This window comes from Garra rufa, chromosome 25 (assembly GCF_049309525.1).
Source record: "Garra rufa chromosome 25, GarRuf1.0, whole genome shotgun sequence".
In the NCBI taxonomy this organism is placed as follows: domain Eukaryota; kingdom Metazoa; phylum Chordata; class Actinopteri; order Cypriniformes; family Cyprinidae; genus Garra; species Garra rufa.
In genome coordinates, this window is record NC_133385.1 from 34,272,605 (window position 1) to 34,292,441 (window position 19,837).

Consider the following 19,837-nt stretch of genomic DNA (forward strand, 5'->3'; position numbering starts at 1 on the left):
CAGACAGATGTAGCTTTCAGTGAATGAAAATGGAAAACGCATTATGTTGGGGTTACGTCGCAAAATATTGTAAATATATCTTTTTATACTGCATTTTTATACATATTTATGTTTTAAACCATGAAGGTGAGCCAATGGATATTACACAAGCAAAACAAAAACTGCGTAATATGTTAAAGTGAAAGTAAAAACAGCGCTTTCAGCATCTGACCTGCATATTCTCTCAGAGACAATAATACACGAATATACTTCATATGCTGATAATAATTGACTTCCCTAATTTTTCTCTTGTGCACCGAACATAGTAGGGAAAAAATAAAAAGAAACGTATTTTGTGTAGGCTTAAGGGTTGTTTAAAATAAAGCTCTTAATTTTCATTGATGACTGAAGTATTGTTAGGGGTTGAGAAAGTCTTAATTATGATTTCAGGTTGTCTTAAATGTGGGGACTAAAAGACAAGAATTGCGATGAAACTTTATAAGGCTATCCATTGAATAAATATGAGCGCTGCACGTTTCAAAGTCAGCTGCGGCGCTGCTTTGTGTACCATTCTGATAGCACCTCCTGCTGGAAGAGAATGATCTGCCATTTTAAATCAGCTCGTACCTCTACTGTTGTCAAAAAGACCAATGTAAACAAATCAATCCATGTTTTAAGCAGCAAACACAGAGTTGTAAATGTGAACTGATGGATCAACAAGATAATGTTATACAAATTTAAACAATTAAGGCAGTAAAATATATGTTAATTAGATGTAGAAAAAGCGCTTCAGCTTCACCTCATGCTGTTATTTCTTGTAAATGTTTACTGTAGACTGTGACGCAAACGCCCCGCCCCTTGCTTAAACTCCACCCCCGATTAATCGAGTACTCGTTTCTCAAACCTGTGGATTACTCAAAATGAAATATGATCAGAAATGCCCATCCCTAGTAGTTCCAAAACTATTTATGTGCCCTCAGGTCATGCTTTGTACAACTTGTTGTAAGTCTGGTCTGAATCTGCTAAAGTGTTGCAAAGATTTAGCCTCACGTATATTTTTTTCTAAAGATGATCTGAGCCAATTTTGGTGAAAATCAGACAAACCATCTAGGATGAGTTTGAAAAAAAAAAGAGAGGAGATTTTTATAAATAGAAATTAGAAAACAGCATGAGCCAATGAATCGGAGAAAGAGAGAGAGAAAAAAAGAATTTGGCTTCCAGACTTCATGGTTCAAAAGTTATTAGCAGAAATATAACTGCAAATTTGGCCTATCGGTGGCGCTAGAGAGTTTGAGTTAGAGACTCCAAATTGGCTATGGTTAATATAGAGACTCTCATCTATCTGTGTGCCACATTTCATAACTTTCCCACAAGTGGTTCTATGGGCTGCCATACACTCCCCGAGCACAAGAAGAATGACCCCTAATAATATTCTAGAGTACAAATATATTGCTCACCCCTAATGATAAGGTAACATAAGAAACAAGTTATGAAACATTTGCTTTGTGACAGCCAAGCGCTCACTTCTTTTTGATGTTGGGGCACAGCTTCAGCACGTCCTCTTTGCATGCCATCTTGAACTTGTATGAAAAGCGAAAGTCCTTCATCTGGATCTAAGGACGAAGAGGAGAAATGGACGGTTGATATAAAACAATAATATTAAAAAAGAAGGCCGAGAGTGTATTTGTCAGATGTACCAGCTGGAAGTGTGTGACTCCGACGGCGCATTTCTCGTTCATTTCCTTCTGGTGCTTATTGGCAACGAGACACTCCATCAGGTCCCCTGTGTCTATCTGATTATCGGAAACCTCCTGCGAAACAGAAACATGCAAAAACAGAGGACAAACGACAAGAAAAACAAGCTAATTAGTATATTTATGACATGGTTTTAAGTGATGAAAAAAAATGTACATGACTTACATGGCAGTAGGACTGGATCACGGGCTCACAGGCTCGGATCAACAACGCCTCGATCTGAATGTCCTGGAAAACCAGACACATCGAAATCAGTCCAAACCCACCGCAGACATCTCTCGTCCAGCAGAGAACAATAGCACCCAAATATAGACACTGAGGCTTTTTAATTTCAGAGAGAAACTGCTGTGAAAATCACATCAGCGTTTGTTTGTTTTTTGTACCTCGGACTCCAACTCGGTAAGGTTTCCCACCACATCCCTGCAGCTTGAGACCAGATCATCTAAATGATCCTGTAAGCACTCCAGTTCCTGAAACACACAAATATTCAGCAATGCATCACTTAACTGTGAATTTCTACACTGCAAATGTAATTTTCAAAACTGTATTTCCGCAAAAATATGAAACATATTTTGGTGTCCCAAGACTTTTTGTGAAGCATCAAAAGCACAAATTTAATGGTTTTGGAATCATTATCCAACATAAAATTAATCTAGCATGGTTAGTAGCCAAATTTAAGAAGCCGACCTTCCTACTTGGGTCCAACTAGGGCTGAAACGATTCCTCGAGTAATTCGAGTACCTCGATTACAAAAAGTGGTCCGAGGATTTTTTTCTGCCTCGAGGAATCGTCAATTTAATTGTGGTTCAAGCGGCCGCACGGACTACTTTCAATGTGGCACAACGTGCTTACGTCACCTACGCAAGGGAAGGCCGGGGAAGAAAGGAGGAGGAGGAGGAAGCGGACGTACAGGTGTTTGACTGAGGGAGCGGGAAAATGGCAGAGGCGAGGAGAAATAGCGATGAAACAGATGAAAAAGGCGATAAAAAAAGACAGAAAATGTCGAAAGTGTGGGAGCATTTCCGACTGAAAAGAAAGGAGAACACCGTGACGTGCATTAGTTGTAACACGGCCCTTGCATACCACAACAGCACGTCTTCTATGTTGCAGCATCTCCGCAGAAAACACCCGGACTTGAGCGGAGGACCGGAGACAAGGTAATATTAACGTAGCAAATCAGTGTGATCAACGTTAATGTATTTTACGAACATAAACGCCAGCCTTGCAGAGGGCTAGGTTTTTGTTAATTATGACTGACTACTGTCAAGTTTGTGGTTAGTTTATTACGAGCGTGACGACATAACTTCATAGAGGGTTGATTTAAAATTTAAAATTTAAAAGGACAGCGCTGATAAGTCTAGATGGAAATAAAAACAAAGTTAATTAAGCAGTTTTAAAATTTAGTCAACTACTAAGTAGCTGGTCACTGGTCACAGTGTGCCTCACTCTATTGATTAGGCTATGTGTGTGGTTATTGTGTTCCAATACAGTAGTTGTCTTAATTGTGGACACTGCAAAAACTCAAAATCTTAAAAAAAAAAAAAAAAAAAGTATTCCTAGTCAGCTGGTGTAAATTCATAAATGCACAGCCATGAACCTACTGTATTAAGTCATTTAGTCATAGTAATATCATTTAACTAATTATTATTTCTCTTCTTTTTTCCAGTAAATCATCACAGTCTCGGATGGACAAATTTATCTGTAAAGCACCATTCTGTGGCCCTGAGCAAGCAGCTGAGCTAACAAAGAGCATTTTAAACATGTTAGTCAAAGACATGCGCCCACTGAGTATGGTAGAGGACAGTGGTTTTATTTATTCTTATTTATGTTAGCAGTTGCCTCTTTGGTAATGTTTCAAGACCAGAAAATACTTGCTTGTGAATTTAAGAAATAAAAACAGTTGATTCTAAAAAAGGAAACCAATTGGTCATTCATTATTAAGTGAAATATGTTATTTTCTCTTGTGTATTCATAATTGCTCTTTAACGAAGCAAAAATACGTTTTATCCGATTACTCGATTAATCGATGTAATTTTCAGTAGAGTACTCGATTACTAAAATATTCGATAGCTGCAGCCCTAGGTCCAACAGTTAAATTCAAATAAATAAAATAAATTAAATTAAAAATAAGTACTTAAAATTAAAACTTTAAACTTAAAACACACAAAGAATTAAAACAAAACCTATAAAATAATTTGCATTACATATTACCATTGTAGTACTTAGCCATGTCACCCATTTTGTTTTGAGTTTGTTTTCAGTCCTGTTACAACATTTTCTAAAATTGTGACACACAGGAAGTAACAGCACTGGATTCTTCCTCAACCACGGTAAAAAGTCAAATCTGGTTTAAGTTTCTAAATTTCAACAAATATTGCAGTGTTGAAAGCATTCACTAGTCTCAACCATTCAACCCTGTTACCAGAGTTATTTTAGGAAAAACAAATCAAACTAATATGTTTTCTGTAATTTATGAAAATACACATTGAATAAACACTAGAGCTCCTGTTGTGTGACAGCTTAGTTTAACATACGCAGCTTTACTTGCAACCCTGTTACCCATTACAATGTAGTTTTTTTTTCTAATAATAAAAAAGATTTAATAATAATAATAAGTTACATTTATATAGCGCTTTTCTAGACACTCAAAGCGCTTTACAGTGTCAGGGGTATCTCCTCATCCACCACCAGTGTTCAGCATCCACCTGGATGATGCGACGGCAGCCATAGTGCGCCAGAACGCCCACCACACACCAGCTTACTGGTGGAGAGGAGACAGAGCAGGGTTCTTACACCTTTTCCAAAGTAAAATTCAAGCACTTTTCAAGCACTTTCAAGGTGCATTTTCAAGATTTTCCAGCACCGTGGTAAATTACATATTCACATACATGAGTTCTAAATTTTAAATCAGATGTTATTGTGCTAATTAAAAAAACAACTGTCTAGATTGCATATAACATTGCCCCATATAAATAGTCAACATTCAGTATACAAATTATATAATTTAAAATATATAATTAATATAATTTACTGAGTATCTGTAGTATTTTAAAAATAAAATTTAAAGGCTTTTTAAGACCTGCACAAATAAAAGTAATACTGTATGAGTGGAGTAGGGCAATGTCTATGGTAACACATTAATGACTGGTATAAAATGACTGTAAAAAAATATGATAAACTAAAATTCTAAAACTTGAAAACTTTCTAAAACTTGAAGGATTTTCACAAATACATTTCACATTCCAGCCTAAAAGTACTAAAAGGTAGTCAAAAAGACACTATAAAATTAATAATAAAATTTAACTGGCCCAAATGAAAAAACATTTTTTAAACATTGAAAATATTTTTGATTGACATTTAGACTCCTACCTGATTTCCTATTAACAAATATCAAGGTATTTTTTTCACTATTTACAGTGTATCTGCAGAATTTTTAAATATCAATTTAAGGCAATTTATGACCCTTTTTAAGAGCTGCACAAGTAAAATAAACGCCGTAGTGGGGTTGAACAATGTACAGTAACATTAAGCCATAAAATGACATTTATAATTCAGATTTTCACAAAAACAAAACATCTTATACAATGGCATTTCATCCTTTATACCTTTAAAATTGATATATCAAGTATAATTTATTTAAAACATAAATATTGCTGTCTTAATTGTTTAGATTTTTAGAAAGCACATAACTTTTACATTTACAACTCCTATGTGTTTGCTGCATAAAAACATGGGCCAAAATTGGTAATAATCTTACTAAACAGCTGAATATTCGCAAATTCATTTTTTTGTCACGAGGGGGCGCTTTAGGAGCGCTGAAATTCTACAGTTTCCTAGTAACGGCGTAACGGCTGTACACAAATCAGCATTAACGCAGTTTTATCAGACATGAAATGAAAATGCCAACGACACGTTTCTGAGGACAGTCGGTTCCCTTCAGATACATTCATATAAAGACATCCGTGCCGCGTTTTGACTTTGAAACCTGCAGCATGCATATTTATTCAATATGACATCATTGCCTTTTGAAGTTTTATCCAGCCCTATCGCGATTCTCGTATTTCCGTCCCTAACTCTTAAACTTATAATTAAGCCTTTTTTATACTATTTAATACATTTAAAACTTTGTATGGCCTCAACTTTGATAAGGCTAAATTGATGAGTTTGTAATGACCCGCACGAGTCCTCTACTTTAAGATAGTCCGGTGAAATATTTTAGTAGCCCGACTGGAAAACACAATAGCCCCGGGACATCGGGCAGGCAATTTTGCGATCCCCAAATTCTCGTTTTAAACATAATTCTTATTTGTCGTTTTCAAGCCATCGAGGATTGATGCAACTACCTCCTGATAACTGGCATGTTTTATCTACCGCTCTGTTCCATCAGAGGAAGCGCAGCAAGAAAGACCGGCAGATCACACTACAGCCTCACGTGCACACTCCAGCGGAGCTGTTTTTTTCTTTTCTTTCTTTTACATATAAGCATAACAAAAAATAACTATTTAGTATGAAAGCGAATTAATATGAAACCGAAGCAACTGCATATTCAAGCACTTTCAAGCACTTCATCCAAAATCCAAGCATTTTTCAAACCTTGAAAACACTACATTAAAATTCAAGCATTTTCAAGGAATTCAAGCACCCGTACGAACCCTGACAGAGTGATGAAGCCAATGGGAATATGGGGATGATTCGGAGGCCATGATGGTCAGAGGCCAATGGGCAAATTTGGCCAGAATGCCGAGGTCACACCTCTACTCTTTTTTTTTGAAAGACATCCAGGGATTTTTAATGACCACAGAGAGTCAGGACCTCGGTTTAACGTCTCATCCGAAGGATGGTGCTTTTTGGCAGTATAGTGTCCCCGTCACTATACTGGGGTGCTGGGACCCACACAGACCACAGGGTGAGCACCCCCTGCTGGCCTCACTAGCACCTTTTCCAGCAGCAACCTAGTTTTCCCAGGAGGTCTCCCATTAGGGGTGTGCAAAGCAGCCGGTATTTCTATCTGTATTTGTATTTGTTGAGGGGGGAAAAGTATTTGTATTTGTATTCGAGTCAAAATCCAAAATAGGCGTAAAAATAATAAGTGACTGGAATCTATGCTAAGGTTAACTATCCTATAGCCTACATCTTGCTGTCTGCAAAAGACAGAGTAACTTAAAGGAGCACTCCACTTTTTTTGGAAATAGGCTCATTCTCCAACTCCCCCCAAGTTAATAAGTTGAGTTTTACCGTTTTGAAATCTATTCAGCCGTTCTCCTGTTCTAGCGTATCACTTTTAGCATAGCTTAGCATAGATCATTGAATCCTATTAGACCAATAGCATCACGTTCAAAAATGACCAACGAGTTTCGATATTTGTTCTGTTTAAAACTTGACTCTTCTGTAGTTATATCGTGCACTAAGACCGGTGGAAATGCAAAGCTTCAATTTTCTAGGCTGATAAGATTAGGAACTACACTCCCATTCCGGCGTAATAGTCAAGGAAGTTTGCTGCCGTAATAAGGCTGAAGCAGGAGCAGTAATACCACGCAGCACATGTGCAAATGCTAAACTAGCTGGGAACTCATTTCTGATAATACTCCGCCTGCTTCAGCCTTATTACGGCAGCAAACTTCCTTATATATTATATATATATATTTTTTTTTACAAAACCTTTTTTTTTTTTAAGAAAAAAATATTATTTTTTGCACATAACCCATGGAAAGTGACAGTACTAGTGTTGTAATTAGCATCATCTCATAAACTGACCTGTCCAGCTTCAGTCTTCTCACTGCACCACTTCCCAAGATCTGTCATGCACCGCTGCTGCAGCTCCGGATCCAGTTTCACATCCAGAGCCCTCTGGTGGAGGATCCTCTGAACCTCCGTCTTACAGTCCCGAGATAACTGCAGATCGATTCAGAAGCATTAGCACATATTTATTCACACACAAACACACCTAAAGCGAACAAACAGGCCCGCAACCAATCAATCAGACACAGCTCTGGATCCTTCTGCAAACAGCTCAAATACTGAAGACAGCGATCCGTGTGCATGTGTTTGACGGCCGTCAGGAATTTTGATTCAGCATTACCATAGAAGTTACTAAAGAATGTCTATTTTTAGATTAGACTGTAAAAAAACTCCCAAGACCCACATCATTTGAGTTAGTTTCCTGCCAATCACTCATTTAAAGCCCACAAGAATTAATGTGATTTCAGTCTCTTTCAGGAAGCTGATTTTGATTTGTCCCTGCTAATTTGCTGAGAACATGCATTTGTAGCTTCATCACATTTACTCTGAGAGTGAACGTCACCAGACCCGTCAAAAACAGCTTAATCATATTTCACAACAAAAAGCTGAGATTAAAAATATGATTTGCTTTTACACCGTTTTGAGACCATTAGGATTTTCTGCACTGTGACAATTTATGCTGATTTTAATAAAGAACAAGAAGAAAAAGACAGTCCAAATAAATACTGATATGAAGCATAAATAAAACCAAAATAAATAATATTTATATAATTTGATTTAAGGGGAGACACTGCAGGCAAAAATGCAATTTTTTCATGCACTTATCAAGTTTGAGATTTTGGGCTTTTTGGTGATTCATAAAGTGTTTTTCCAGACTAGTGGAAATAAAACATACAAAAGACAGCATTAAGTGTTTCTTTTATAGCACTTTATCTATTTGTGTCAATAGTTTTCAAATACAATACATATTTTTAAAGGCTGTTTTCTCAAAATGAGGTTTTTCTCATAAATCTCCACTTCAGTAGCACTTACACACACTAAACTTTACATATTTATTCCTGTCTATATCCTGAAGGTTTTTACAGAGGGATTTGTTCATATAAATTTAGCTTGATTTTATACATTTTATTCCCTCCAAAAATTGCAAAAATATATTTTCTGCCTATTCTAAGTATTTTCTGAATTATGAAGTGACAAAATGATATTCCTCCTGTAAAAACATTTGACTCTAATATGTAAAAAAATAAATAAGAATTTTGAAACTGACTTCACCCAGTGTTTAGATTTATCTACCAGAAATGTATGCAAATTAGCACATATTTCATTAAATAATGCATCATTTGCATATTTAAACCTAACATATTAAAAAACTTGTTATCAATGTAATCAATCAACTGAGTAAGTAAGATGATAACTATTAGTTAATTTTTTTACCCTATTCACCTGCAGTGTCTCGCCTTAATGAAAATAATGTAACAATGCATAAAATCTTAACTTAAATCTTAAAAGTCAAGTCGGTCATGTTTTTGACAGGTTTGTGAGATTTTCCCCTCAAGAAACCGGAGGATACTTACATTGAAAACCACTTCCGAACTTACTTCTGAACTTTCTGATGAATCCTATGGTTACATTTGGGAAGCCTCATATAAGCTACTGTTTCTCAGTTTCTTATTATTTGATAACTCGCAATACAAAAGTGAATGTAGGGTAACATCGGGGTGTTTAGTGAGTGTGGGTCGTACCCGTCGTCCCTGCATCTCTGTGCGGTAAGCGTGTCGGTACAGACAGGAGAAAACGGCTCCGGGTGGCATGAACTCGCTGGTCTCGTTCCAGCCGTGAGTGTGACAGATGCGGGCGGCGTCGTTCTGGCACTTTTTGTACAGGATGGGGTCCAGTCTGTAATCAGAAACACAGAGAAAGCTGTATGAACTGGAATTTTCAAAGATGTTTGTTGACAGAATTAGAGGAACATTTAAGATCATTATCTGACATAAAATGAACCTTGACAGTAGATTTGACCTGCTCCACAAAAAAAAAAAAAAAACCTAGCAGAAAAAAAAGCAACTAACTACTAAATTAAACAAATAACTATTAAATTGAACAAAGATTAAAAAAAAAGAAAACCGAAAAACAAAAATAAATTAAACAAATGCAAAAACAAAACTGGACAAAAACTACACAAAAAAATAAATAATAAAACAACAAATAAAACTGAAAAACAAAATTAAGAATCAAATTACACAAAATACAAATCAAAAATGAAAAAAAAAAAACACTAAAATAATCAAATAAAACAAAAGGAAACCAAACTAAAAAAAAAACAATCATAAAAAAATAAAACAAACAAAACTGAAAAATCTAAAAACAAATAAAAAACAACTATTAAATTAAACAAAAAGGGGAAAAAGAAACCTGAAAAACAAAACAAATACAAAAAAACAAAACAAACAAATCACATTAAACAAAAACAAAAAAAGCTGAAAAACAAAACAAATAAGAATCAAATTAAACAAACAAATCAAAACTGAAAACTTAAAACAAATGAAACAAAATAAAACTAAAATAACAAATGAAACAAATTAAAACAAAAAAATTAAACGATAGAAACTAACAAAAATAAAACAGTCTAATTAAAGAAAACAACAAAACAAATTAATAAAAACAAAAATGAACAAACAAACTCACAAAAAATAAATATAAAAAATAAAAACAAATAACAAATGAAACAAAATAAAGCAAAAAACTAAAATAGCAAATTAAACTAAACAAATAATCAAACAGAAAACAAAATAAAACAAACATAAAACAAATAAATCAAATAAAACAAACAAATAAAACTGAACAATCATAAAAAATAAACAAAACAAAAACAAATAAAAATCAAAAATGATTTTAAACAAAAACATACCACTGAAACACTTAAATACAACAAATCTAAAAAAACAAATAAAACAAAAAACAAAAAAAGCAAAACTAAAAAAAAAAATAATCCAATTAAATAAAAAAATAAACAAAAGCAAAATGGAAAACAAAAACCATAAACAAAAACAAACAAAACAAACAAATGCTCAATTTAAACAAAACACTCAAAATAAATGAAAAACTAAAACAAATAATCGCAACAAAACACATTAGAAACGATATCAAAAATTAGCATCGCAATTTTTTGCCTTTTTCTAATTTGTGCTTAATCCTGTCACCACATGATTCCCCCATCACAAAAACATTCCCTAACACTGTGACACACAAGTAGCAGCATAACTGCATTCTTTCTGAGGCATGGGGAGGGGAGGGAGATGACAAAAAAGGAATTACTTGAAGTGTATAATTTAAAAGTTATATAACGGGATCGTCAAAATTAGAAGTGTGGAATGAAACCTAATGGCACCAAAACTCTTGTAAAGTTTGTGACTCACTTCCAGTCTCTGGAGATGAAGTACTGCAGCTCCAGCAATCTGTGTTCACAGTCTTCAACCATCTTATCAGTGTATAGATGCTCCATCAGACAAGACAGGATCCTACACACAAACACACCAAAAACAGATTACACACTTCACCTTTAATGCATCTAATTAAACTTTAATATGTACAAAACTCACAGAAACTGTGTCAAATGTAAATATAGCTGCAAGCCACAGAAATATGATGTTTTTTTTTCGTTTATGACTGTTATAGCACCACCTATGGTGGGATTTCAATAAAACATTTGCATCTATTACAACTCAGAAGTTTTCATTTTGGAGATATGGTCTTTTGCATGCACTTGACCAAGCACCCTTTCTAAATGAATGTTATAGTTTTAACGAAAGTGTAAAGTTATGTTGTAGCACCAACAAGTGGTCAAACTCTACTTTTTTTTTTTTTCTGTGACCTCAGATTGAATTCTTATATACATGTTCCCGAGTTTTGGTGAAAATATCTCTTTCCATTCAATAAAAGCAGCTCCAACCCTCACAAAAGTTTTGGCATCCCGTCTCGACTGAGTCAAAAGTTCAAGTTGTTTTTATAACTATTGATATTCGTTCTCCAGAGAATCTTTCTTCATCGGTTTGGTCGCGATCGAGTTAAAAACCTAGGACCAGTTTGGAAAAGTAGGTTTTTAACAATTGAGAATATTTAATGGATGATTTGAATAACAGCAGTGGTTCTTGAGGCAGAGCTGCTCAGTATATAGGGATCTATCAAATTATATGAATATTGTGTGGATGTGAGTAACACCACGTGATTACAGAGGCATAAAAAAACTCATAAGCTAGTGGCAGGTTTCCATGAGTAGAACATGCCCACTGAGTTTCGTACTGATCAGCCTCCGTGAAAGACACTGCATACCGGACTAACCAGTGCATAGTTATAGCCATTTTTATGTTTTCCTTTTATAGCACCTCCACATGGCCAAACTAAGTGTTTTTTTTTTTTTTTTCCAGTGACCTCAGATTGAGCTCTTTGATACGTGTTCCAGTTTGCAGAAGAACTCTTTCCATTCAAGAGTTATTGGGCATTTTAGTAACAGCAACCCTTATGAACATTTTGGCGTCCTGTCACAACGGTGAGTCAAACTTGTTTTGATAATTAGTATTTACTCTCTGCACTGGTTTGGTTCCGATCAGGTGAAAAACCTAGGACTAGTTTGCAAAAATAGGTTTCTAGCATTGAGGCAGAGTTCTATCAAATGATATTAATATTGTGTAGATGCGCCACATCGGCCAATAGCAGCCATGTTTTTTGAGATATGTAAATGTCCTCATATACACTTGTGGCACTTTGGACAAAGACATGACATGCCAATTTTCAAGTCAATCGGACTAACAGCTGTGTAGTTATAGCCATTTTTTATGCCCCCCTTCCCCCCGTTATATTGCTACTAAGTGGACAAACTTCCCCTTTTTTGTGACCTCAAACTGAGCTCTTACACAAGTGTTCCCAGTTTGGTGAAAATATCTTTTCATTCGAAAGTTATAGGCATTTTAGCAAAAGCCACTCCGACCCTTTTAAACGTTTTGACATCCTGTCACAACGGTGAGTCGAAAGTTAAACATTTAATGATCATCATTGATATTATCTCTCCAGAGAATTTTTCTGCACTGGTTCACTGTAGCGCCACCATTAGGCCGATTGGGGCGAGACTTGGTGATGTTGCAGATGGTGTGATTACTATCCTCCCTCCAAGTTTCAAGTCTCTACGCTTTAAAGTTTGGTCAGCACCAAACACTTTTACCTGGATAATGTTGATCTTTGGCCATTCTAACCATTACAACAGGGTTTCAGCACTATGCACTTGAACCTTTAAAATCGATCAAACATAATGGAAGGTTTATGGCAGAACGGGTTTGGTCAGTGTCATTATTGCAGTGTCATATAGTGCCTTAAGCAACGCAACAGGCTTTGCTACAACATGCACATGCAAAACATTCCTAATATTAATGAAGCAACTGTTTGTTTCATTTCACTCACATGGGGTCTCCGTTTCGGATGTGTTTGCATGCGGTCTGGATGACGGACTCACAGGCCTCATTCAGAGCGCGATCAATGCGGTAGTCTGCCCCGGGGTCTGTTTCCTGTATCAGTGTCTGGAGCTGATGGGACACAGACAGTTATGAAAGCCATAATCAGACTCATTCATCACAGCCGCTGCATTATTTAGCCTGAATGAATATCTCACAACTTTATTCACCATTTAAATCAATTCGACCTCAGTTCATTAATCACAGGAAGTGCAAAAACAGAGTGAATGCACACAGTTATGATATTTTTAAACCTCTTGGTGATATTCATTATCTTGATGTTCATGCATTTCTTTTTTTTTTTTTTAAATAATCAACACTTTGACTAAACAGCTAGAGAAAAGCATGTTCAGAATATTAAATGCTCCATCAAACAATCCATCCATCCATCCATCCATCTAGACAAAACAAAATAAAACAAAAACTAAAAGCAAACAAAGAAAACTAACAAAAAAAAGTTAAAACATCACAAAACAAACAAAAAAATAAAACAAGTAAATAAACAGAATAAAAAATAAAAAATAGATAGTGATATCTATCTAGAAAAAAAAAATTAACGTAAAGGTAAACTATTAAATATAAGCAACAACACAAAACTAAAAATGTGTTAAATTACTAATAAAAACTATTAAAAACAAAAACATCACAAAAGAATACATAATATTAATAATGACAGAAATAGAAAAACAAACTATTCGAAATAAAAACAATTAAAAACAAAAAACTAAAATCAAAATAAACAAATAAACTATATACTAGTTATTTTATTAATACTAATAAAAAGAAAAAAACAAAATATATAATAAAAGGACAAAAAAAAAAACAATAGATACAAAAACAAATCAAAAATAAAAAAACAAAATGCAAACAAACTTAAAAAAAAACAAACTAAAAACAAAAAACACAAAAGCAAAGAATAATAAAAATGGAAAACAAAATAGATACAGCGATATACAAAAACAAAACAATAGATACAGTGATGTATATCTGTTGATACAAAAAATAAAATTTATAAATATTGTAAAAACTGTTAAAAAATACTAATGAAAACAACAACAAACAAAAGCAAAGAATAAATAATTCATATTAATAATAATAATAATAATAATAATAATAAAAATGGGAAAAAAAATAAAATAAACAACATACAGCAACATCCATCTTTATATACAAAAACTAAAATCAAAAGTACACTAAAACAACGCAAACACAAAATAAAAAATATATAAAAGTACTAATAAAAACAAGTAAAAACAAAAGCAAAGAATAAATCACAATAATAAAATGGAAAAACAAAAAAGTAATAAAAAACAACAGATACAGTGATGTCTTTCTATATACGTATACAAAAACAACAATCAAAAGTACACTAAAACACAAACACAACAAAAACTATTTAAAATACTAATAAAAACAACTAAACACAAAAACAAAGAATAAATATCATATTAATAAAAAATGGAAAAACTAAAAAACTAAAACAAAAACAATAGATACAGCAATATCTATCTATATCAGAGGTCGCATTAACCGAAAATTGTCCGTCATTGACGGAAAAATCTGAAGGCTGTCCGTCATTTTGACAGTTTACACTGCGGGTGATCTGTTGTAAATTGTAACTGTAATTCCCACCCCTGTCCAGTTGGTGGCGAGCGCGCTCCATTGTGGCAGCGGAGCACTGGATACAGAACACAATCGAAACTGTCACGACGAATCTTTTGCTATGCATTTGATACGCACATGCGAGTATAAACTACAGCGGTCTATCACGCCACATTAAAGAGCGCCATAATGGTATTTATTGCTTATATTTCCTGATGAAATTGACAGAATTTGAAATCTGAGACTTTTTCATATTGAAAGTAAGAAAGCACAGAGCTTAATCGCTTATTGTGATTTATTAGATATGCGCATCTGTTAATTTGTGAACTGAAAACAGCAAGATCCACTGATATTTAAATAGATTATAGATATTGGTGCATAAAATAAGAATCTATTAAAATCGAGAAATCTATTTTTTTTTTAAACCAGCCCTAGCATGTTTTTTTGTGTAAAAAAAAAAAAAAAAAAAAAGTTGTAATTCTGGTGTTCTCTTCATAAATAAGTGCACAAACCTATACAAAATGCTCGCCCTGTAGGTTCATGATTAAAAATGAAAATGTGAACAAAATTAAAAGCAATTAAATGTGTTATTATAATTAAAATGTGAAAATTTAAATGACGGGTAATAATAGATTATGACGGAATTTTTACGACCCTGTCCGTCAAAATGACGGACAATGTTGAAGTCTAACGCAACCTCTGATATATATGTACAAAAACTAAAATCAAAAGTACACTAAAATAAAAACGCAACAAAAAAATACTTCAAATACTAATAAAAACAACTAAAAGCAAAAACAAAAGAAAAGAATATATATTAAAAATAAAAAAAATAAAACAAAAGATACATCGATATCTATCTATATATATACAAAAACTAAAAACAAAAGTACACTAAAAAAAAATCTAATTTTTTTTTCGATCTATAAGAAGAAAATAAAATAATAATTTAACTCATTAATATAGTTTTTGACAGAATGGGAAAATATTTTGTTAGTTTCAGCCAATGGCACAGTTGTCCCAAAAAACATCCCTTACAAAAAAAAAAAACAAGCTACCAGGCATTAATTGGCCTGGACAACTTATCAACCCATTGCTCATACTAAATGTATCTAAGATATCGACCAGCTCAACCAGCAAGTGAGTGTATCAAAGTGCATTTACAAACTCACAGCTTTCTGGCAGTGGCCTTCCAAGATGCCCTTGTCCCGGGACACCCTCATGAGGCAGTGCAGGGTTCGACCCTTGTGGTGCAGGCCGGAGCAGTGCGTATCAATCTCCCCTCTGCAATGCAGCACAATCTCAGGACTGAGGGAGAAATCTTCCATCAGCATCCGCCTGTAGTCCAGCATCTCTCCCTGACACTCGCCGCTCACGGTTTGACCTGCGAGAGAACGAACCCAAACATAAGGAAACCAAAACTGTGTGGGGCAGCACCTGTGTCTGTCCACATCACATCAGGAGCCTCACCTCGGTGCACAGCTGCCTCCAGACACAGCAGCAGGTACGAGAGCTTGGCCTCTCTGGCGCGGGGCATGGCCGTGTCCATGTTGCAGCGGTATTTACGCAGGTCTGGTTTGCAGGCTTTGGCCAGTGAGTAGCTGACCTTGTAGTCCTGAGCGATCAGCTTCTGGCGAGTGGACAGAGCGTCCTTGCACTGCAGAAAGCAAAGACACATAACTTTAATTGGAACAATGTATAATAATAATAGAATGCGTTTAAGCTATTTTTATTTTTAGAAGCTGTCACAAAATCAGAGTGATTACTGTGGCAATTATTTATAGAACTTTTGAAAAATAATACAAATGCAATAACGCTATCCGTCAAATTCACCTTTCATCGTATTTTTATTTTCTCTTTTTTGTGCAATGAATGAATAATTGGCCAATAATCTATGAGAATTAGAATTATTATTGTCATTGCTAATAAATTTATAAGAATAAAAAAAAAGTCATTTATAATCTATTGTTTGCTTAGGTCACTTTTTATTACCAATAAATTATTTATATAAATCAGATTACTCGATTAATCGTCAGACTAATCATCCAATTACTCGATTACCAAAATAATCATTAGTGCCAGCCCTAATATAATGTAATATAATAAACAAATACAAAAGATACAGCGATCTCCATCTATCTATTAAAAAAAATCAATCAAAAGTAAATTAAAACAAAATGCAAAAAAAAAAAACAAGACACATCACAAAAACTGAAGAGTAATTAAATAATAATAATAATAATAATAATAAAAAAAAAAACAAATAAATAAAAAAACAATAGATACAAGGATATATAATAATTGGCCGATTACCCGGTTAATCGATTAATCGTCAGAATAATCAATCAATTACTCGATTATCAAAATGATTGTCAGCCCTAAAATAATATTACATAATAAAAAACAATTGATACAGTGATATCCATCTATTCAAAAACTAAAATCATAAGTGAACTAAAACAAAACATACAAAAAAACACCTTAGAAAATACTAATAAATTAAATAAAAACAAAAAACATTACAAAAGCAAAGAATTCAATAATATTACTAATAAAAATAAAACAAAACAAAAAAGCAACTAATATGTATTAACTAATTTTTGCTCACTTTTGTTTAAATTTAGGTTTCTCATTTAAAATGTATCCAATTTAATTTCCTTTAAAATTAAAAAAACGCTTTTTACTTGTTTTTTGTTTTGTCTTGGTCAAAGGTAAAACACCTAAATCTTTGCATCAAAGGCATTGGTACAGAAGGAAGAGGAAGACTGGGTTGTGGTTATGTGGTTGTGTTACAATCTGTTTCAAGTGTGATCTAGTCTGCCCAACTTCTGTACAACATCACTTTAAATAGCCCTCAGTAATTGCTTCTGCAAACGAAAACCAAACGTACTTTGTCCGTCATGGTTTCCTCAAACTTGTGGTTGAACAGACATTTGTAGACCTTTCCTTCCCCAGCTTGAGTCTGAAACAATAAGAGCAAACCATTAGCATTTAGAAACACACACCATGAGTGTTTTACAGAATTACGGCTTACGTTTTCACAGAAGCGTTCGCGGTCTTCTCGACAGGCGAAGTAGAGATGGCGGTCCAGGTGGAAGTCGTCAGACGAGAGTTCGGCCACACGCATGATGGCTTTCTTACATTCCTCTTTGATGACGTACTGACCCGGCTGCTCCTCAGCTTCAGTCACCAGGCCTTTCTCCAAACAAGCGATCACCTCGCCCTGAGAATGGAGGTCCTGCAGAAAACAGACCACAGGCTCATCCAAAATATTCTCAAGTGGCATCCTGACAGTTAGTTATCCAATATCGATTAAAAAAACATTACTATAAAGCAGTATTTGTCGCTTCAGTGTTCAGCTACAGTCATTTGACACTAATGTAGCACAAACTTGCAGAGCTGCTAAACACTGGTGCTGTTATCAGAGAGCATTAAAAAAATTAACAGTGGTTATTAAAAAAAAAAAAAAGTGTCTAAGGCTGCCACTAACCACAATTTTTATATCGATTAATCCATCTACTAATTTATTGATTAATCTCCCACAAAAACGACAATTTTACTTAATTTTTTTATATAATATCTACACTAACAACTATTTTTATATCGATTAATCGACCAATTTATCGATTAATCTAAACGACTAATTTCCCACAAAAATAACAATTTAACTTAAGAACTTTTATTATTATTATAAAAATATGCTAAAAATACTGGTGCTGTTATCAGAGAGCATAAATTAACAGTGGTTATTAAAAAAAAAAAACATCTAGGGCTGCCACTAACGACTATTTTTATATCGATTTACCGATTAATCTAAACGACTAACTTCCCGCAAAAACAACACTTTTATTTTAACAGGTTTTTTTTATAAAATCATTTAATTGTAGATACTTTTGATTATTAAAATATAATGAAACCTAAGTAATGAACATACATAACTAGATATCCATCATCGATAAAATAAACATTTCTAAAAAGCAAGTATTTGTCGCTTCAGTGTTCGGCTACAGTCCTATATTTGACACTAATGTAGCACAAACTTGCAGAGCTGCTAAAAACACTGGTGCTGTTATCAGAGAGCATCAAAAAAAGAACAGTGGTTATTAAAAAAAAAACTAAAAACATCTAGGGCTGCGACTAAAGACCATTTTATATCGATTAATCTACTGACTAATTTATCGATTAATCGATTCATCTACACAACTGATTTCCCACAAAATCATCAATTTTACTTAAAAATATATTCTTTTTTGAATAAAATCAATTAATTGGAGACGCTTTTGATTAATAAAATATAATGAAACCTAAAGAATGCGCACACAACTACATATCGATGAAATAAACATTTCTAAAAAGCAAGTATTTGTCGCTTCAGTGTTCGGCTACAGTCCTATATTTGACACTAATGTAGCACAAACTTGCAGAGCTGCTAAAAACACTGGTGCTGTTATCTAATTTATCGATTAATCGATTCATCTACACAACTGATTTCCCACAAAATCATCAATTTTACTTAAAAAATAAATAAATATATAAATAAATTAGGGGTGGGCATAGATTAATTTTTTTAATCTAGATTAATCTAGATTAAAATGGCTAATTTGAATTCTGATGAAGGCATTCAGAATATGTGTGCTACCCAAATAATGACTAAAAGTAAGTCTTTGAGAATGGATCATAAAGCTCATAAAGCTGTTCTATCATAATTTGTTGATGAAAATAAATTATGTACAATTAGATGTGCTTGTGTTTACTAACTAACTAACAATGAAATTATTTTTTCTACCTATTAGATTGTGTTTTTTTAACGTCAACACCTACCCAGCCCATTACATGTTACATCGTACTTTTATTTTGACAGGTTGCAGTGAAATTTCTGTGTCATACAGTATGATATGATGCTAGTTTTCTCAAATAAAACGGTAAAAGTGACACTCACAGCAGTTTGGGAGATTGAGTGTATCTGTTCATGTGAGATGAAAATGCCAAAAATTACCGGGAGCGTCACGTGTGTTTCAGTATGCGTGTAGTAAAAGCGCGTCTCCGCAATGCATACATACAGCTAGGCAAACGGAACATATCGGATTCATATTAAAACGGTCTTTTTGCATTTCAGTTTTCACATACACTAGTCCATATCGCGATTTGAATTAAGTGACAGACCAACATTTGATTTATGAATCCAAAAAACGACGAATTTACGTGGCATTTCGCTATAGTAGATTCGGTTTTTATGAATGGAGGACGAGGAGATCCCGTCT

General features: G+C 34.0%; 2 protein-coding genes across 2 annotated transcripts in view; one reads left to right on the top strand and one right to left on the bottom strand.

Moving 5' to 3' along the window:
* The window catches only part of LOC141302193 (Golgi apparatus protein 1-like), a 40,182-nt gene extending 22,320 nt beyond the window's left edge, over positions 1-17,862 (bottom strand). The window contains exons 1-13 of the mRNA XM_073832378.1: positions 17,611-17,862; positions 17,467-17,538; positions 16,047-16,233; positions 15,749-15,960; positions 12,925-13,046; positions 10,890-10,991; positions 9,216-9,369; positions 9,048-9,092; positions 7,489-7,626; positions 2,118-2,204; positions 1,900-1,962; positions 1,677-1,790; positions 1,504-1,592 (exon numbers count right to left, since the gene is read on the bottom strand). Of these exons, the coding sequence (XP_073688479.1) occupies positions 1,504-1,592; positions 1,677-1,790; positions 1,900-1,962; positions 2,118-2,204; positions 7,489-7,626; positions 9,048-9,092; positions 9,216-9,369; positions 10,890-10,991; positions 12,925-13,046; positions 15,749-15,960; positions 16,047-16,233; positions 17,467-17,538; positions 17,611-17,862 (1,637 nt within the window). The remainder of the gene's footprint in view (positions 1-1,503; positions 1,593-1,676; positions 1,791-1,899; positions 1,963-2,117; positions 2,205-7,488; positions 7,627-9,047; positions 9,093-9,215; positions 9,370-10,889; positions 10,992-12,924; positions 13,047-15,748; positions 15,961-16,046; positions 16,234-17,466; positions 17,539-17,610) is intronic.
* LOC141301219 (Golgi apparatus protein 1-like) overlaps positions 1-19,837 on the top strand; it is a 201,906-nt gene that overhangs the window by 128,089 nt on the left and 53,980 nt on the right. The window lies entirely within an intron of this gene.